This window comes from Mirounga leonina, unplaced genomic scaffold (assembly GCF_011800145.1).
Source record: "Mirounga leonina isolate KUSES-001 unplaced genomic scaffold, KU_Mleo_1.0 Mir_94, whole genome shotgun sequence".
In the NCBI taxonomy this organism is placed as follows: Eukaryota; Metazoa; Chordata; class Mammalia; order Carnivora; family Phocidae; genus Mirounga; species Mirounga leonina.
Genome location: NW_023270855.1, coordinates 31,040,958 through 31,063,063, shown reverse-complemented (window position 1 = coordinate 31,063,063; position 22,106 = coordinate 31,040,958). Strand labels below are relative to the sequence as shown.

At 36.0% G+C, this 22,106-nt stretch overlaps 1 protein-coding gene and 1 non-coding gene across 5 annotated transcripts in view; both read right to left on the bottom strand.

The window, feature by feature from the left end:
- The window catches only part of FHIT (fragile histidine triad diadenosine triphosphatase), a 1,481,620-nt gene that overhangs the window by 970,603 nt on the left and 488,911 nt on the right, over positions 1–22,106 (bottom strand). Inside the window, exon 1 of one of the 4 annotated variants that reach the window (XM_034997429.1) lies at positions 12,300–12,486. The exons of the other annotated variants lie outside the window; for them this stretch is intronic. Within the exon in view, the coding sequence (XP_034853320.1) occupies positions 12,300–12,414 (115 nt within the window). The 5' untranslated portion in view covers positions 12,415–12,486. Of the gene's footprint in view, positions 1–12,299; positions 12,487–22,106 lie in introns of those variants that run through there. 4 annotated transcript variants of the gene reach the window in all.
- LOC118006117 lies at positions 9,567–9,670 on the bottom strand. Its single transcript, XR_004677952.1, has one exon. It is a non-coding gene; the product is annotated as a U6 spliceosomal RNA (small nuclear RNA).

The following is a 22,106-nucleotide window of genomic DNA, read 5'->3' as shown; positions in this document are numbered from 1 at the left end:
TTTGTTTGTTGATTTTTAAAAATCAAATACAGATGATATAGCAATGTAATTTGGATCTTTTTTCACTGAACATTATAAGTATTTCCCCATTAAATATACTTTTTAAAAAGATTTTCAACTGCTACCTTATGTACCATAATTTAACAATTCTCCAATTTACTGGCAGATTATTTAATAGAGTATTTATTTATTATACAAATACTATAATACACAATTATAATAATTTCTGTCTGCATGTCTTTTCCTTCGGAAAGATTTCTAGAAATCAGATTACTGGATCAAAAATATAAAAGCTTCCCTATGCACAATTTCACCATGTAAGAATTTACCATCTCCAGATCTAAGTAGTAGTATCATATTTAATAACTTGACAACTAGGTGAAATGATTTTGTTTTGCATGTTTTATGTTTTTATATAATGATATCATACTGCATTCTTCTGCAACTTACCTTTTAAAAGCTTCACTCAACATAATATTTGAGATTTATCCCTGTTAATATATGCTATCATTCATTCTTTTGCTTTTTAAAAATCATCTCTTGTACAAATATTTAATAATATTTATTCATTAGCTATTGTTGGAATTTATATTTTCCTGATTTACAAAAAAAAAAAATTGCTATTGTAAGTATCTGGAACACATCTCTTTGGGCATAAGAGTCATGGGAGATACACCTGTCTTCAACTTTTCTGGATGATGCCACACTATATTCCACAAGGGCTGTTTGTCCCATTAATGAGAATCCCTATTGTTCCACAACCTCTCCAACACTTGGTATTATTAGATTTCAAAAACTCATTTTTCCAATAAGATGGATATAAAATCTATGGTATAATAATTTTAATTTATATTTCCTGATCAATTTTCAGGTTGCACAGCCTTTCATTCATTCATTAATTGGTCATTTCTGTTACTTCTTTAATTTATGTTTGTTCAGAATCCTACCCATTTTTAATTCATTTTTCAATTTCTGATTATTATGTTAACTCTTTATGTATTTCATGTTACTTTTCTGCTGTTAAGCATTCAGTAAGTACAAGCATACCTTGTAGAATGTTGCCTTGATTAACACTTTCCTGGTAAAATCCCTCTTGGTTTTTAAAAATCCAAATTTCATAATATACAATTTTTGCCAATGATCATGTAATAAAAATTTAGGTTTATGACACCAAAATTCAATAGAACATTTTCTACAAAATGACATACAGGAAAATTGTCAAGAAAGTTTCCAAATGCATTCAGTAGAATGTCAGAATCGTGTAGATATTTTGAAAAGCATGCTGAGTGTCAACACAAGGGATATGTATTGCAGATACTGCCCATGCTAAAAGGCCATGAGAGCATCAGTGTGAGCCACACTTTGCCACTGGGTGCTTGAACTGCATACACTTCCACATTGCCTTTCACAGTTAGCTCTTCTTTTTGCTTCCTGTCGCAGTCCTCAAAAAGTTGAGAACATATGGAAGACAATTATGGAGAAGGAAGCAAAGCAAGTGAAGAAAGATACTACATATGAAGCATGCAAATCAAATATTTCTTAACAATTAATTGTTGCATGATCAAGAATACAATTTTTAAGTATTTTAAATCCTAATATGAGAGTTTATTGTTCAACCATGGGCATGTTTACTGTTTTACTTACATTTCACGAAATTGGTTGGGAGGTTGGGTTGATATATAACACATTATCATTTTTGTCTTTTAAAATAATGGGCAATTGTTTCCTGGAAACCACTCTTGGGTGAAATGCTGGATCATCAGGAATGAATCAGTTAACATCAAACAAGGAGTGTTGTTCTTTTTTTCCCTAGCATGTTCCCTATTACTCTTTGCTTTCTTCTTTTTCTGTTTTTACACATTTCTCACTTAGTGTTGGTGTGATGGGTATGACCCTATTTTACAAATGAAGGCACTGAGATTCAAGGAGGTCTATAACTAGCTGTATTAGTTTCCTGCCTGTGGCTGCTGTAACAAATTAACACAGACTTGGTGCTTAAAATAGAAATTTAGGGGCGCCTGGGTGGCTCAGTCGTTAAGCGTCTGCCTTCGGCTCAGGTCATGATTCCAGGTCCTAGGATTGAGCCCCGCATCGGGCTCCCTGCTCCATGGGGAGTCTGCTTCTCCCTCTCCCACTCCCCCTGCTTGTGTTCCCTCTCTCGCTGTGTCTCTCTCTGTCAAATAAATAAATAAAATCTTTAAAAAAAATAAAATAAAATAAAATAGAAATTTATACTCTCACAGTTCAGAAGCCAGAAGTCCAAAATCAAGGTATTAGTAGAGCCATGTTCCCTCCAGAGGTTCAAGGAGAGATTCCATTCCCTGGCTCTTCCAGCTTCTGGTGGTTCCTGGTATTCCTTGGCTTGAGGTCACATCATTCCACTGTCTCCACAGTCACATCGCCTTCTCGTCTGTGTATTTCAAACTTCCCTCTGCCCTCTCTGATAAGGACACTTGTGATAGAATTTAAGTCTCCCTGGGATAATCCAGGATGATTTCCTTATCTCAAGATTCTTAACTAAATCACATCTGCAAGGAACATTCACATGTTCCAAGAATTTGACACAGATACTTTTGTAGGGACCATTTTTCAGCCTGACACATTGGCTCAAAGTCACACAGCAGGACATAGTATAGATAAGTTCAGATGTAGGACTTGCGGATTCCGGAGTTCATGTTCTTTCTGCTCCATGTGCTGTCTTCCATCAGATTGTGTGACCTGTCATCTCTGTCCCTCCTCACACCTCATACTGAGAGAAAGTCTGCCCTACCATAGAGTAAGGTCAATATTCTGGACCCTTTACCCCAGCTCCACGGAATTTTCCAAGTCTGAAGAGGCTGAGCTGCCCATTAACACATTGCATCATGCACTCTTAGCTTCCTTTCCAATACCTTGTCAGCTTCCTGAGCCTAGTTCAAGAACCACACTAGAGCACCAAACAACCCTGCTGGTAAGAATTATTATATCCTTCCCACTCATACTGGTTTCTCAAAAGCCCCCATAAGTCTGTAGTATAACAGAAGAAAAAAATTCTAAATATCATCCTCATTCTTTTTTCTAGGCTTGCTATCTGCTGCAACTTAGGGAATGAAAGACGGTTGAAAGAAACCATGCTATGTCTCCCAAACTGTCCTCGAACATTCAGTTTGAAGGTTAGCAACTTGCTTTTTGTCAAGCGATTGCTTGATGTGGAAAAAACAGAAAATGTGATATTTCCACCTGCCCAACATGTGGGTAAGATCTACAAGGTTCCGTTCTGCACACACATTTGCCCCTTCCTTCTAGGAACCATGATTCCCATCCACATAGATTGCCTGGAATTCAATCCATCCTCTTATTCAGTCTACCTAGAGTTACTATTACAGTTTCACATAAGACATGAAACCTTATAATTGTATAGGCCAATTTACAAGCCCTTCCCCATTCAAGTTGTGATCTGAATAACATCTACATGCATTAAAAACCCCACAAGACAATGCTTTTATTTTTACTTAAATAGACATATGTTTCTAAGAAATTAAGAAGAAAAATGGGCTTTTAAATTTGCCTCACTACTTATGATGTCTACTGCCCTTCATCCTCACCTGAGGATTCAAGTTTTCCATTATTTCCTTTCATCCTGAAGAACATCCTATAGCATTTCTTGTAGTATAGGGTGGTCTCCTGACAATAAATTTTCCCAGTTTTTCTTTATCTGAAAGCAACTTTATTTTGCCTCCATTCCTGAAGTACAGTTTCATTGGATATGGAATTCTGGATTGGTAGTTTCTATTCCTTTCAGCACATGAAAGATATGTCCCACTGTCTTATAGCTTTTATCGTGTTTGAAGGTAGGTTGGCATTTTTTCGAAATATGGTTCCCTTGTATATTGTATGTTGTTTTTCTCTGACTGCTTTCAAGATTGCGTCTGGGATTTTCAGCTGGTTCATTATGATGCACCTCAGCATTTTGAATAGGTAAATATATCTTTTTCACTAACTTTGGGAAGTTTGGAGCCATTATTTCTTCAAAAAGTTTTTATGCCCCATTCTCTATCTCCTTTCCTTCTGGGATACTAATTACCAATATGTTAAAATTTTTGCTATTATCCCACAGGACCCTGAGACTCTGTTTTGGGTTTTTTTAATCTTTACTTTCCCTTTGCTCTTCAGAGGGAAAGTTTGTATTTATCTATCTTCAAATTTACTGGCTGCTTGTAGTCTGTATGTTCCAAGGGTCAGCCAGTGATTTGGGTAGAATTTATACTAAGAATCTGTGGTTCTTTCTGTCTGGCTTCCTCCTTTCTGAAATTGCCCCACCACTTTCTAATAGCTACAGTCACCCCAAACTCTGTACTCTGGTTCTTCTGGCTAGAAAGACTGTGGGTTTCCCATTGGGGTTTTGGCTACTGACTACAGCGAGACCTCAGGATGGGGAACTTGACCCATGCCAATCCCCTCTTCCAAGTGTCAACTCCTCTCCAGAGTCTACCTGCCTTTTTTCACTCTACACATACAGAGAATTGATTTGTTTGTTTTGTATTTTGGTCAGAGTTTATAGTTGTTTTCTGTGGGAGTTTACTTGATTGTATGGGAAGCAGAAATCACTATTTTTTATGTTTTAACTTTGTTATGTTGTCTACATTAGTCCTGACAAGTTCAGTAATGTTGCATGAACAAATAATTCCTAGAACCTTAGGGGCTTAAAAAAAACACAAAGGTTTATTTCCTGACTTATAACTCATGTCCATTTCCCAGATTAACAAAGGCTCATGTCATCCTTACTTAAGGACACAAGCTGGTGACCTTCACTATCTACTTATCATTCTGACAAGGGGAAAAGGGGAACATGGTAAAAAATGCACTAGCTCTTAATGTTTTTGCCCAGAGCCAACTTATATCACTTCAGTTCACATTTCATTTGTCTAGGCAAAACATGTGGCCTCACTTAAATTCAAGTGAGTAAGGAAGTGTACCCATTCAATTTGCCCAGAAGGAAGAGAACTAAGATATATGTGAATGAACCTGAAGGCTACCATGATGTCATGTCATATGGATTTTTTCACTTTCATAAGGTCAATCAGTCAATTTATTTCCTCTATGTATTGTGCCTTATATAAAAAGATCTTCCCTAAGATGATAAGATCCCAAGGTTATGAGATATCCCTTATGTTTTTCCTCTAATGTGCTTAAATTTTTGCTAAAATCCATTTAGCTCATTAGCATAACTGGAGTTATGTGTGTGTGTGTGTGTGTGTGTGTATGGTAATATGTCTAACATGTTTTTCTAGGTGGATAGCCAATTGTCCCATTCACTGAAAGAACACCCCCCTCCACCAATTTAATATTCTAACCTTATCAATAAAATAATTTTATGTATACATGGATCTGTTTTAATACTCCTCATTTTAACCAATGATGTAATTGCCTGGTATATAACCCCACGGTATAAATATTTTAATTTTTTAGTAGGTAAATACCCCATTATGGTTCTTCTTTTAAAATAAATCTTGTCCATCTTTCTTTCAAAAACTATTCTAAAGTATAGTCTTTTCCCTTTTAAAATATAGAAGAGGCTTACAAGGTCCCTTAAGAAATCCTGTTGGGATTTTGATTGTGATAGTACAGATTTTAAACAGATGTGTCTAGGATGTGTACTAAGGTTTTCTTTTTAAGTTTCTTCAACATTTTTTATATAGTTACTGTGCAGTCTATTTTAGTTTACTTGTGAATCCTACAGTTGTGTGGTCCTCAGAAATATATAAGAACTCTATTGATATTTTAGTGGGATCTTACATATAGCTACCTCTCTGAACTCTATCAGTTTTAAAGGTTTTTTAGTTGAGTTTGGAAAAGACAAATATATATTTTTAATAGCACTGGTTTATCTCTTCTTTCCAATATTTATACATCATATTTAATCTTATTACCTTATTCCCTTAGCTGGATTCATGTTGTATAATGGCTAGCACAATGTTGAAATAGTTATAGTAAGGGCAAGCATTTCATCTCATTTGTGGCAATCAAAGGAATATTTCCAATGTTAACATTAAATAATGTACTTTGCTATAGAGGCCTCTGATATCTTGTAATATGCTGTGTAAATTCATTCTATTCCCAACTTACTGAATGAGTATTGTTTGTTTGTTGTGTTGTTTAATAGAAAAGGGGACTCTATATTTATTAATCCACTAATTTTATATTCTGTGGACTGATTTTGTTATTCTCATTTAATAATGAGAGCTCTTGGGGTGCCTTGGTGGCACAGTTGGTTAAGCATCTGACTCTGAACTTTGGCTCAGGTCATGATCTCAGGGTTTTGAGATGGAGCCATGTGCTGGGCTCCACACTGAGCCTGAGTGTGGAGCCTGCTTAAGATTCTCTCTCTCCTTCTCCCTCTGCCCCTCTGCACTCTCTCTCTCTCCCTCTAAAAAGAGGAGAGGGAGAGAGGGAGAGAGAGAGAGCATGCTCTTGGGGCTATTAATTTTCTGCTAAATACAGCTTTGGCCGTTTAAATGTATATACACAAAGTTGTCTTTTTTCTAACACTCTGTTATTCTAGGTTTGATTTCCTATTTGAACCTGCAGTTCTTTAAAAGAAATTCTTGTTTTTTATTGTTGGCATTACAGTTTTTGAAATTGTTTAACTATGCATTTAAACTTTTATTAATTTTTAGTTTTATTTCACTGTAGGCAGAGCATGTAGCCTGTAAACATTTTATGTTTCATAATATGGTTTTCTTTGAGGTTTAATATATGATCAACTTTTTTCTAAATGCTTCATGACTGTGTAAAGTATGCTTTTTATTTCTAGAGAACAAAGTTCAATAAATATTTATTAAATCAGCTTTATTAGATTAAAATACTCTATGTATTCTGTGTTTATCTGACCTGTAAAAGATCAATTAAAGTGTATTAAAATCTCATACAATTTTATTTCTATCAAGTTTTTCTTATATTTGTAACAGCCTTTATGTCATGTATTTTGAGGCTGTTACCATGTCAATGGAAATTCAAGACTGTCATCTTCATTGTGAAGTCTCACTATTTGAATGAAAATATAATCTTCTAGGACACATTTAATATTTTCACAGTCTTTGACTCTATTTTGTCTAAATATTGCCAAGATTACTTTTTTGTTTATTTTGCTTTTGCCTGATATATCTTGTCCATCTTTTTTATTTTTGTTTTTTGTTTGTTTGTTTTAGTCATAATGAGTCCTCTTTGTTTTACGTATATCTCTTCTCAGTAACCTATGGTTAGATTTTGCTTTTTCGCTGAAAAAGAGAGTCTTTGTATTTTAATAGACTAGCTTAATGATTCCTTTATAATGATTCAGCTTCAGAAAATGCTTTCACATTCACATTTGTTCTTCATATCATGTAAAGTACATGGGAAATGTCATTCCTATTTTACACATGAGAAAATTTAAAACCAAACAGTTTAAATATATTTCCCATAGTTATTCAGGTAATATGTGACAGGGGTAAGACTTAACCAAAGGATACTAAAACTAAAGCCATGGCGTTTTACAAATATAATATACTTTTGTTGAACATCAATGTTCAGATGGACTAACTGGCCAAATTATCTTTTTTTCAAGTAGGTGAATTTACACTAGTGTTGGCATAAATGATGTATTTGGCTATACTTCTGTGATCTTACTTTACACTTTTTGTAGTTTATACTTCACTGTTAATTTCTTTGCTTCCCAAAGTTGGCGATTTAGGCCAAGTGACACAGTCTTTTCTCTCTGCACTGATTTGGAAGTCATACCTACTTTCATTTTTTTTAAAGATTTTATTTATTTATTTGATAGAGAGAGAGACAGCAAGAGAGGGAACACAAGCAGAGGGAGTGGGAGAGGGAGAAGCAGGCTTCCCACTGAGCAGGGAGATCCCAGGACCCTGGGATCATGACCTGAGCTGAAGGCAGATGCTTAACGACTGAGCCACCCAGGCGCCACCCCCTGCACTTTCATATCTAATAGTGGTAACAAGTATACCAAAAAGAATATTAATATTTATTGAATGCATAAGTTCACCCCTATTAAAATAAAGATTTATCACCATTTTATTTCCAGACTCTGTAAATATGATCTTGGATTTTGTTACTACTTAGTATTAAATATTAAAATAATAAGTACTTAATACTTATTAAGGCATTATCTTATATTACATATTTTGTCTTTCAAAAGTATAGTTTTATATTTACATTCAGTGTTATACTTAAAGTTACAATTGTTTAAATCTTGTTTGTGTTTAGTTACATTATTAATAATCAGTCTCTTAACATTTCTCTGTTATAGAATTCTTAAATTTGATTTCTCTCTCAGCTGCCTGAACTAGTGCTTCCTAAATCTTAGTACATGTAAGAATCTCCTATGAATACTGTTACATAGATTGCTGCATTCCATCCCGAGAGATTCGGCTTCAGGAGGTCTGGAGTGGACCAGAAAATCTGTACTTCTAACTGGTTTCCAGATAATGCTATTACTGGACTCGGAACTTCCCTTGGAATAGCACTGACCTGGGCTACATCTTTAAGCCATTTCCCTAGTGAAGAGGTGTATGCTTTCTCTTCTCTTGTGTATTTCAGAATCTCTTCCCGATACTTTTACAAGTAAAAGACAACTTAGGTATATTTACCTTTCTTCAGTACACTCTCCCAAACTGTTCCAAGCAAATTTTTGTAGATTTTATAAGGTAAATTGTTTTCTTGCCCACCTGCTTGAAGGATTTTTTTAATTTATTTTTGTAATTAAAAAAAAATTGCCAAGTTGTAATAGTATGAAACCCTTTTCATTAATGTTGCCTAGAGTATGAAAAACCCTTTCAATTTGCATACTGGGGCTTTTTTTTTTTTAAGATTTTATTAATTTATTTGAGAGAGAGAATGAGATAGAGAGAGCATAAGAAGGGGGAGGGTCAGAGGGAGAAGCAGACTCCCTGCTGAGCAGGGAGCCCGATGCGGGACTCGATCCCGGGACTCCAGGATCATGACCTGAACCGAAGGCAGTCGCTTAACCAACTGAGCCACCCAGGTGCCCCATATACTGGGGCTTTTTTGCTTTTGTTTTTGTTTTAGCTCAAAAGAACTTTTATTAATTTTTGATTACTACTTGTGTTCCAATTGTTTCTGTCTCAAGAACGTCTATAATTCTTAGATTTGGTCTAGTGTTTAAGTCGATGATCTCTGCTATATTTTTAATCTTCTCCATTTCATTAATTTAATTTTATTGTCCTTTTCTCCATTTTGACAGAACTTACCAATTTTTCTTCTACATTAGTGATATATATGTATTTTTAAATACCTATTTCTTTTCAGCTTCTAATGCAGATTTTAATTCTGTATGGCATTTTGGTTTCTTTATCATATTTGCTTGACTAACCTATCTCTTTTTCCAAACCATCCTACTTTCTTTTAGCTTCAGCTTATTCTCTCATTTCTCCTTCTGTTTCCTGAGGTTTCTGAGGATACCAAACTTCTAAATACCCTTTCATGTTCCTATAGCAAATCATCCTGCAAGGTCTGTTATTCTGGGTCTCTGAGATACTGTTCCTTCTTTCTTGTCCATCATGATTTTTTTTAACATGGAATCCTTCATGAATTTGCTTGTCATTCTTGCACAGGGGCCATGATAATCTCTGTATCATTCCAATTTTAGTATACGTGCTGCCAAAGCGAGCACTGTCCATCATGATTTAAAAAAAAAAAAAAATCAGTTTATCATGAAAGAGCCAGTATTTGCCAAGAAAGAGATGATGACTGTCTTTACTTATGTGTTACTCGAATTCCGTACAACTGGATCATAAATTGGTTTCCAGAATTCCTAATCCCAATTGCCAGTCTCTAAAAGCCATTTTGTAGGGGTGACTGGGTGGCTCAGTGTCTGCCTTCGGCTCAGGTCATGACCTCAGGGTCCTGGGATGGAGCCCCGCATCGGGCTCCCTGCTCAGCAGGGAAGCCTGCTTCTCCCTCTCCCGCTCCCCCTGCTTGTGTTCCCTCTCTCAACTGTGTCTCTCAGTCAAATAAATAAATAAAATCTTTTAAATAAATAAATAAATAAAAGCCATTTTGTAGCGCTCCTTGGGATAATATAGAATCTTCTAGCACCACTGCCTGGATCTATGTCCAATCTGAATATAAAAAACAATAAACGACAGTACCCTCTTTACCTTCAGCACAGCTATAGTTCTTTAATTATGACAGATACTGACAAGTATACTTCCAAAAATATTATTGTCCCCAACAATAGAAGGCAGAACAGTGCCCTTCCCCAAAGATGTCTACATCCTATTCCCTAAACTCTGTGAATATGTTAGGTTACAGAGCAAAGGAGAATTAAGGTTGTAGATGGGATTAAGGTTGCTAATCATCTGACTTTAAAATAGAGAGATTATTCACTATTGCTCAGGTGGATCCAACGTAATCACAAAGGTCCTTAAATATAAAGAGAGAAAGAGGCAGAAGAGTTAGAGCCAGAGTGATGCAATAAAACAAAGACTCAACTGGTCATTGCTGTCTTTGAACATGGATGAGTGCCACAAGTCAAGGAATGTGGACAACTTCCAAAACCTGAAGAAGACAAGGAAACAAACTGCCCCCTAGAGACTCGAGAAAGAAATTCAGCCTAACCAACACGTTGATTTTATCCCAGTGAAATCCTTTTCAGATTTCTGATCTCCAGAACTTTAAAATAATAAATTTGTGTTGTCTTGAGCCACTATGTTTGTGGTGACTTTTTACAGCAGCTATAGGAAACTAATAAATGACATGCCAACTGCTATTTGTATTCTCTACATCAACGCAGAGATAGAAGTCTGCATTAATAGTATGCCTCAAACAGCACTTACATTGTATAGGAATTCTCACTGTTGTAATTAGTCTGTTATGTTTCTGAACCAGGGGAATGGGGGCAACTAAAAAATTAAAGGTCTTTCCTCCTTCTAGCCATAGCACAAGCGCACCCTGAATTGAAATTGTTCATTCCAGTTCCAACAAACTTCAAATTAGTAAATCCTCTACAGGAATTCAGAATAGCTTTGACTATAAGAACTAGTCTTTGGTGGTAATAACTTCATGCACGTGTGCGTGCGCGCGCACACACACACACACACACATTGCTATCCAGGCATCAATTTAATTTCATGTAATCTTCACTCCCTTCTTGGTTAAGGTGCTGATCCTCCTACTTCACTCCCTTGTGAGTGAATGAAAACTTAAGAAATTATACCTTTATATAAAGTGAGAATGCTTTTCTAACTATATGAATTCTTTGTCCTTTAAATAGGTAGAACCAAGGCCTATCTATTTTACTTTTGCACAGCACTACTTTTCCTTGGAGAAAGAGTAAAAGATCACTTTTTAAATGTTTCTCTCTCCAGATAGGAAGCTAGTAGGAGCGAGATTTCCATATGTTTTGATTTGCCCAAGTAGGTATTTCTCTACTCACTAGTCTCTGGAAATCACTGTGTTTACTCAAGATTTAATTCAAGTCATGGGTAAATATTAAGAGGGAATTGATAAAGGCATATTAAGTTTTAGAGAATAAACTACACTTTCCTAAAAGAAACACATTATAACAGAGGTGACAGGACAGCTTTCTGCCTTTCGAGTACCAAAGGCCACACGAGCAGCCAACACCCCACACTTGATCTTGCCCTGCAAAATTTCTGCACAGCAGATAAAGGGCCAAAGCAACACAATTTAATAAATAGGACCCACTCATTCATCCATATGTACTAGATCTTAGGCCATCAGGCTTCTTACTGCTCCTACTATAAGAATCATGTTATGCTTGCATGCTGGACACAACTGTTCTGAATACATAGGTCTTTGTCTGGACCAAAACTAATGGGGGGGGAGGGTCCTCTACTATTAGTCTGCAAGAGGGTCTAACATTTCCCACCATTACAAACATCAAACAAGATAAAGCCTTTTTATCTCCAAGAGGATTAAATCAAAACACAGATAGATTGACCTTGGAGATGAGCCATTAGTCTTTGTGAGATAAGTATGAATACTTGATGGTATTATTTAATAGAGCTGCAGAGAATACTGAGGAAATTAAGCAGGCTCATATGGGAAGGACCAGAAGGCAAATGTGAAAACCATAAGGACATGGGTAGGACATAAGGACACTAAGATGCTGAATTTTCTCTGAGCACAATCCTTCCCTGGTAGAGCTAACTGGTGGGCTCCTCAGATTATAGATACTCTCTATAGCGTTAGCCAGTGTGAGTGAACCCAATATGAAAGAAAATGAAAAGCATCATAAATCTTTAAAAACAAATAAATATTTTCATTTTCATAGGTACCTTTGAAACAAGTGGTTAAGAACATGAGCTCTGAAGTCGAACGGTGAACGTTCCAATCCTGGCCTTCGCCCTCACGAGAATGCGATGTAACTTCTTCATGCCTCATTTCCTGCATCTGTAAACTGGAGATAATACTGTTACCTCACTGGCTACTCCAGGAGCATCAGCTATGATGATACATGTAAAGCTCCTAGCACAGTCCTAACCTCTACTAAGAGCTGAATATAACTGCTGCTCCTGCTAAGGAGAGGCTGCAAAGCATTCTGGGTAAGAACAGGACTCTTGAACAACAAGACTATCCAGGCAGGCTCTGCCATTTAATAGCTGTACAATCTTGGGTAACTTATTTAAATTATCTGTGCCTCACTTTCCTCATCTATAAAATGAGAGTAATAATAATAATTATATCAGTGTGATCTTGAGGATTAAGTGAGTTAATGTTTGTAAAATATTTAGAAGAGTGTCTGGCATATAATGTGTTTGATAATATGTTTTTCAGCTCTCTTGGTTTTAAAACTGTGATCATGGGGCGCCTGGGTGGCTCAGTTGGTTAAGCGACTGCCTTCGGCTCAGGTCATGATCCTGGAGTCCCAGGATCGAGTCCCGCATCGGGCTCCCTGCTCGGCGGGGAGTCTGCTTCTGCCTCTGACCCTCCCCCCTCTCATGTGCTCTCTCTCTCTCATTTTCTCTGTCTCAAATAAATAAATAAATAAATCTTTAAAAAAAAAAAAAATGTGATCATGGGAAGTCAAGGGGTCTATAGTGATACTCTGGGGGTCTATGTGGTAGAGTGGAGATAAGGAAGGTATGGCCCAGCCTCACTCTCTATTCAAATAGAGTAACTCTATTTTATATATTGAGCTCTTGGGCAAGATTTTCTTTGAGTAAAAGGTCTTGCTGTTTAAAAAGAAAAGAAAAAAAGAAGAAGAAAAGAAGGGATGGAGGGAAGGAGACAGAGAGGGGGAGAGAAAGGGAGGTGAGGAGAAAAAGAAAAGAAGGAAACAAACCAGGGTTCTATACCAAAGGGCCCCCATATAAAATATCTCTATCAGTCTGGTTTCTACAAAGTATTGCATATTTTTATATGCATTATTTAGCGAATTTAACCAGATCATTTTTAAGGTTCCTTGTAGACAGAAAATTCTGTTTCTTGAAAAGTGAATTTTAGTACATTCAAATTTTAAACACACAACTTCCCAAACTTCTTTAGGGTAAACAAAAATCTCAATAATTCTAATTTAACATACAAATCATGAATATTCAGTACAGTCAAATGAATAATAAATCACCCCTGACTTCAAGTGCTTGCCATGGAAAATTGCCTATTTCCTTAAGCACGCAGAAATCTGTTTTTAAATAGTTTTTTATTATTTTTGTTGTTGTGATGGTTGCTCTTCAAAGCAGCTTGGAAAATGTGCCATCTTCAGCATTAAGGAGCTAAAGAAGAAATGATTAAAGCAAAATATGGTGTCATTAACAAAAGGAAAGAGAGAGTCCATGGATCAGAAGGCTGGGTGCTGGGACACATTTTTTAAATGACACCAGGTAAAATTTATGATGTAAAAGGGAATGTCCTAGTCATTCTGAGTCTTGTTATCTATTTGAATAATAAATCAAAAGGCTCTTTATCCATTTATGGCTGAAATTATGACCTTAGACAAGTTACTGATGTGATTTACCCCACTGATGCAAATGACATGAAAACCCAGTGAAACCAATCACTGGATTGGTCCCGTGTTCTAGAAAATTAGTGAGGCTAGGTAGAACAAACATTTTGAAGGGAAAGTATAAAACTGCATATATTTATGGCACCATTATATCAGTGAGCTCATTCAGATTTCTTTTAAATAACTACACTTCAGTCATTGTTGCACAGAAATCCCAAGTACATTCAAGCTTAAGAAAATTGTCTATTTCACAATTTGAGGAAGGACATCACTAGTATTTGGCCCTAAATTGAATTATTAATATTTTACCTTTAAAGACTCATGCAGTGTGATTCCATTTGTATAAAATTTAAAATATGCAAAAGCTAGAGTGATTAGAAGTATGTACATTGATGATAAAATTAAGAAGAAATGCAAGGAAATGATTATTGCAAAGGACAGGATAATAACTACCTCTAATGTGGTCAGAGAGAGGATTAAGATCAGAGGAGGTTTGCAGGGGACTCTTGGGGCACTGGGAATACTAAGTCTGGACCTGGATAAACGCTGACACGGGTTTTCATTTATAATTATTCATTAAACGGGTTTTCATTTATAATTATTCATTAAACTGCACATATATGTCTTATGCAGTTTTCTTATATTTATTATATTTCAGAATTGTATTTAAAATTCCCTATTCTGAGATGACTCTCCACCCTATTACACAGGTCATACTTAATACTAAAAAAGTATTCATTGTTTATCTGAAATTCAAATTTAACTGGGCATTCCATCCTTCATTCTTACCCCAATCAGAATAGCACAGTTAGATTACAAATACTTAAAAAGAAAAAGAAGAAGGCAAAATAAACCACAGACACAATGCTTTCGTAGAAGTCTTGGTTATTCCTGTTTTATATCCTATTAATATGATAAATTTGTGTTTCATGGTTTAGATGTCCCTGAGGTTCTTGTATCCAGGGACTATAAACAAAACTAAGCTACATAGATGAAAATTATAATTTGCTTATAGGAAGGCAAAGAAGCTGACCTTTATAAATACAACCACACCTAAGAAAGGAGAGCTTTGAGTCAAAAACAAATCTGAAAAAAAAAAAAAAAACAACACAACTTAATTTGTTCCTTTTTTAAAGTAGTGATTTGCCTTTTGTTATGTGCATTTGTTTGCACGAGCAAAGAAAAAGACAATCAACTAGTTAAAATGGGTGCTATATTGCTCCCTTATACACAAAGAATTACACATCTGTCTAACAATACTAACCACTCTGAAAGATAATTATGGATCAATGCTTTAAAAAATATCCTGAACTGCCTCCAGAAATGGCAAGGAGAATTCAATTAAATTATTTGTAAAAGCCAGAGTCTTTTTTTCCTATCCATCTGCTACTTGAAATGGGATGACCTTTCAAATAGTGCTTGCGGTTCTCAAAGCAAACTCCAAATAAAGAAGTGGAGTGTGTTCTCCCCCTCCCCCCACCAGGTTCAGCACAGATAGAGCATTTGTACTGACATTCTACACCACTGAAAAGAATGCAGATTTGGCTTCTAGAACATAAAAGAGGCATTTTAGGCATATCAAGCAGGCTCTGTCCCATGCCTTCCGTCATGACATTTAGCTTCTATCAGAAAGGTGTGCTTTTTCAAGATAAGTGTTTGGGAACAAGCTACACCAAGTAATTTACTCCCTGGAGAAAAACTGGAAACCCCACCCCCAAACAAATAGGATAAAGGAAATGTTAGTGAAGAGTCCCTTGTTTAAGCTGCCTATGGCAGGAGAGCTAATTCGAAAAGGTCAGATATTTAAGTAACAATAGACTCAAAAGAGACTTCCCAAAGGCCTCTCCATAGGCCTCATATTATCCACTAGCAGCTGGTACTATGAGACTATTACAGTATTTCTTCACCAAGTCTAGACGCTTTTTTCCTTGTTTTATTGTTGCTCCCCCAGCAGCTCTTAATTTTTAAAACATTTCCAGTTTGGTCTTTTGTGTCATTTTTTTCTAAAAATCAGAATTTTAAAAACACATCCAATGTATTTTTTTTTTTAAAGATTTTATTTATTTGAGAGAGAGAATGAGAGAGAGCACATGAGAGGGGGGAGGGTCAGAGGGAGAAGCAGACTCCCTGCCGAACAGGGAGCCCGATGCGGGACTCGATCCAGGGACTCCAGGATCATGACCTGAGCCGAAGGCAGTTGCTTAACCAACTGAGCCACCCAGGCGCCCTGTATTTTTCTTGATAAAAGTACAGCAAATGCTTTTCAAAGAGTTCAAAAAAATTAAAAAAAAAAAAAAAACACAAAAGATAATCTTTTACCACACCACGCACAGAAAACCACTGCAGTCTGGTGTGTCTACTTCCATTATTTTAAGGCATGAATACATCACAAAATTGCATCATAGTATGTGAACAACTGGAATCTAACACATTGAGCAACTGTTTTATGCATATCTTTCTATGCCATCAATGGAAATTCATCATATATAAATTTTCATCATAACATTGTAATTTTGGACATGTGTCTGTGTGTGTACATAGTTGTGATATAACTTATAAGTGAAATTATTTATATATTCAACTATTTATGAATATAGAGATTTAGCTTTTTTCATTAGTATAAACAAAGCTGTACCAAACATCAAATATACATCTTTGCAATTATTTCCTTAGCATTACTTTCTAGAAGTAGTGTGGCAGGACAGAAAAGTATTATAATGAACATTACCAAAGTTTTTAAGTTAATATGGCCAAACTGTGCTCCAGCAAGTTTAACATGGTATGTACACACTCTGGACAATACCCTACACTCTGTGTAATATTGAGAAGTATCAATTTTGTGTTCACTTATGAGTCTGAGCAAAAACTCATCATTGCTCTAATTATCTTTGCTTTGATTAACTAATGAGCTGAAGGTTTTAATGGTGTTTTATATTACCTCCTTTGTAAATTGCCGTTCAAATATTTTGCCCATTTCTTTTTTAAAGATTTATTTATTTATTTTGAGAGAGAGAGAGCATGCGTCTGAGTGCATGAGTGGGGGGAGAGGCAGAGGGAGAGAATCTTTCAAGCAGACTCCCGGCTGAGCAAGGAGCCTGACTCAGGGCTCTATCCCACAACCCATGATATCATGACTCGAGAGGAAACTAAGAGTTGGATGCTCAACAGACCGAGCCACCCAGGCAACCCTTGTGTCCACTTTTTTTTTTTTAAGATTTTTATTTATTTATTTGACAGAGAGAGAGAGAAAGCTCACAAGCAGGGGGAGTGTCAGGCAAAGGGAGAGGGAGAAGCAGGCTCCTGCTGAGCAGGGAGCCCAACGCAGGGCTCAATCCCAAGACCTCGGGATCATGACCCAGCTCAGGTCATGGTCCAGGGTCCTGGGATCAAGGCACACGTTGGGGGTCTCTGCTCAGCGGGGAGCCTACTTCTCCCTTTCCCTCTGCCTGACACTCCCCCTGCTTGTGCGCTCTCTCTCTCTGCCAAATAAATAAATAAAATCTTTTAAAAAATAATTAAATTAAATAAACGTATGTATATACACACACACACACACAAATAAATCAGTACTTTTCCCCTGCCCTATTGCCAATCCCCTTTTCCCATAACTAATAAAAAACAAAAAATAAAAACAATTACTTGTTTATGCTTCCAGAGCTTTCTCTAGCTTCATACAAATATATACAAACATAGAATTATATATTCCATTCTTTTCTTTTTCACTTAAATGAGCTCAGTACTTTCCCAATTGGTCCAATCAAATGACTATTCACCAACTGCATCCTGTACATGTTGGATATCACATATAGATCTATCTAATTATTTTTATTCATTGCACAGTAGAGTTAAAATATGGTCAACAATTTCCCTATTAATGAGCTTCTTGGTTAATGTTTTCTCTTGCTTTGTTTTGTTTTTGCCGCTAAAACAATGCAGCACACATCTCTGAATATACATTTGTATACAATAGATTAAAGATTCCCAACAGTAGAAGTACAGGGTAAAGAGTAGGTGTACCATTAATTTTGATAGATAATGCCAGACTTATCAGAATTTGAAAACATTCTACTTCTCATTATGATTTGATTTGTATTTCTATGATGACTGCTGATGAAGTTGAGCAGATTTTCATGTCTATTGCTCATTTAAATTTTCCTTTTTGTGAATTACCAATTAGTATCTTTAGCCATTTTTTTCAAATATGATGTAAAACTCTATCTCATCAGTGTATAAGAGTTCCTAGTTTTCTAATATTTATATTATTAAATGCTGTACACTTATATCTTCAATTTACCTAAAATTTATTTTTTAAAAATTTTATGGTGAGAAATGGGGTCTATCATTTATAACTTACAAATGAAAAGCCAGCTTTTACATCATTTTTTATAGAAACATCCATTACCCATTGAAATAAAAAGCCGTTTATGCTAAATATTTAGTTCATTATTACATACTTTGATCTGTATCTGACTTTTTTCTACTCCAATGTCAATTTTATCATGGCCAATAACATACTGTTTTATTTTTTTTTAAAGATTTTATTTATTTATTTGAGACAGAGAGAATGAGAGAGAGAGAGAGCACATGAGAGGGGAGAGGGTCAGAGGGAGAAGCAGACCCCCTGCCGAGCAGGGAGCCCGATGCAGGACTCGATCCCGGGACTCCAGGATCATGACCTGAGCCGAAGGCAGTCGCTTAACCAACTGAGCCACCCAGGCGCCCTAACATACTGTTTTAATAACAGCAACTTCACACCCAACTCTTGATTTCAGCTCAGGTCATGATCTCAGGGTTGTGAGATTAAGCCCTGTACCAGGCTCCCTACTCAGCATGGAGTCTGCTTAAGATCCTCTCTCCCCTTTCTCCTCTGCTCCTCCCTCCCTACTTGCACATGCACATGCAAGCACTCTCTCTAAAAAAAAAAAAAAAAAAAAAACCAAACTCCAGCAGCTTTATATTAAGTTTTAATGTCTAGAAGAAAGAGTAAAAATAAAAAGCCATTGCAATTGTGACTGGAATTCCATGAACATATACAGGCTTTTAGGAAGGAATAACATTTTACAATAGGAAATATTAGGGAATACAGAATGACGATTTCCTTTCTTCTTAAATGTATTACTAAAGATTTTATATTTTTTATGTAAATGAAAATTTTCTATTTCTTTGTAACTGGTTATTGAAGGTATAAATATGCTTTGATTTTAATATATTTACCTTGCAGGCATCCAGCTTACATGTTTTCTTTTCTTTTTTTTTTTTTAAAGATTTTATTTATTTATTCATGAGAGATAGAGAGAGAGAGAGGCAGAGGCAGAGGGAGAAGCAGGCTCCCCGCGGAGCAGGGAGCCCGATGCGGGACTCGATCCCAGGACCCTGGGATCATGACCTGAGCCGAAGGCAGACGCTTAACCGACTGAGCCACCCAGGCGTCCCAACTTACATGTTTTCTTAGTCTGTAACAGAGTCTTAAGTTTGCTAGGAATATAATCATATCATCTGAAAATGAAGATAACTCTGTTTTCCAATATTTACGTTGTTTAATTTTTTTGCTTAATTACATCATGTAGAACCTACAACCCAGTGCTAAGTAACACTATTGACAGTAAATATTCCTCTGCATTTTTCCTGGTCTTAATAGCAATGGCTTTTATATATTCACTGTTTAATGTAATGTTACAGTAGGTTTTGTGAATATATTTTATTATGTTTAATTAACATCCTCCAATGCCCATTTTGTGTAGAAAATTATTTGAAATTTCTAATAAATTTTAGAAAATTATTTTTTGGCATGTGTACTGGGTTGAAATTTATGGCCACTTAGAATCTCAGATGACCTTATTTTGAAATGGGGTCCTGGCAGACATACTTATTTAAGATGAGGTCATATTGGATTAGGATGGGCCCTAATCCAATGGCTGTTATCCTCAAAAGAAGAGGAAATAGAGGCAAAAACAGACACACATGGAAAACTCCATGTGATTACAAAGGCAGAGATTGAAGTGATACGTCTACATGCCAAGGAACACCAAGAACTGACAGCAACCACTTGAAGCTAGAAAGAGGCAAAAAAGATCACCCCTTACAGCATTTGAAGAAAGCATTATCCTGTTGGCACCTTGACCTTGGACTCTTAGTATCCAGAACTGTGACAGAAAAAATTTCTGTTATTTTAAGCCACTGAGTTTGGTAATTTGTTACAGCAGCCCTAAGAAACTAATACAGCATGTATTGATAAAATCATATCATTTTTATCTCTTAATTTGCTGGTGTGATGAATGCTGTGGAAAATTTCCAATTTTGACCCAGTTTATAATTTTTGAAATAAACCCTATTTCAAACATTTTATATTTTCATAAGCAGATGGATTTAAGTTGCTATTTTTAAAATCATATACATACAAAAATGAAATTGGTATAAAATATCTTTTTAGAGCAATCAATATCAGGTTTGGATATAACATTGTGCTGGATTTGTACTATTACTTGAGGCCCTTTCCCTCTTTCTCTATTGTCTTAAATTGTTTGATAACCATAAAGAGGATCTGTTTTTATTTTATTTATTTATTTTTAAATATTTTATTTATTTATTTGACAGAGACACACTGAGAGAGGGAACACAAGCAGGGGGAAGTGGGAGAGGGAGAAGCAGGCTTCCCACCAAGTAGGGAGCCTGATGCAGGGCTCGATCCCAGGACCCTGGGATCATGACCTGAGCCAAAGGCAGACACTTAACAACGGAGCCACTCAGGTGTCCCAAGAGTATCTGTTTTTAAAGTTCAAATTTAATTTAGCTGTAAAACCATCTGGGTCTGGGGCCTTTTTTAATGATACATCTTTTATCTTCCACTTTCTCCTCTGATTATTATTATTAAAATATTTTGACTTTCCTTACGTGAATATTGATAATGTATATGTTCTTAAAGAATCACCATTTCTTCTTGGTTTTCAAATAAATAGCTACAGAATTTTTTTTCAAACATATGGTAGTACCAGTATTGACTGGTAGAGTTGACCAAGAAGCTAGGAGGATACATGCCCCTTTCCTCCTCCTACTACTACATGTGGATTGAGTCAAAAGGGGACATTCCTCAAAGAAAGAAAAGAATCATTCTTCAGTCAAGCATATAGAAGTAGCCCTTATCACTGGCAAGAACCTCTAAACAAACCCACACAAAATGTTTTCATCTGAATCATCAGGTGTGCATCATAATAAAATTTAGATAGTTGGTCCTCAAGTTATTTGATATTTTCCTGGAGTCTTAGCCAAGCTATGCAGAAATTTTCTTGACATTTCCATTAAGCTACAATGAAGTTCCCATTTTTTGAAACACTTGACAAAATAAAAAAAAAGAATTATTCTTCCCTCACACCTGCACACATTTAAACTTATCTAAGAAACAATTTTCTCTACAACTCTCCCAGACTTCATACTCATATCCTTTTATTCATAGCAGATGGAGGAAATTAGAGTAACACATTTGCTCTAAAATCATTAGTGTTGCCTCAGCACTTCCAATCTAAAATGGCATTTCAAGGGGTTATTGTTACGTGGATCAAGAGTTTGCTCGAGGCACAAAGAGACATAAAAATCAATTTGCAACTTTTTTTTTTTGGAATGAGCTTTTTTTTGCATCTTAATTTCTTCAACATCATTCCAGCTGGATTTTAAACACAAATCAAGTGGGAGGACAGAGTGGTCTGATTCGGTCATGGGTCATATTTTGTTCCCTGGCCAGTCTTCTGACAAATCATTATAGCTGCTTCCGGAAAGTACTATTTTCAAAACTGACCACCAACTGCTGGGTAGTCTGGAAGACTGGGAAATTTTTTTTCACTCTCAGATACCAGCCTGCCCTTTTGCCTCCTGAAATGCCTAAAACTAAACTAGGTAGTGAGCTTCAGATGACAGCCATTCTGTCCCACACCGAAACAATCCCTGGCTTAAGAAAGACCAATCTGTGAGTGTTTCTTTAGCATATACTATATTAAGTCCACCATTAAAAAAAAAATTTCTTTTTTTATCTTAACATTGTGACCTTTCTATCATACAATAAAGTTTTAAAATAATCTTTCCTTTAAATGAAAAGATCTACACACCTGGAAAATACAATCTTGTGTAGACATAAGAGCAATCATGGAGA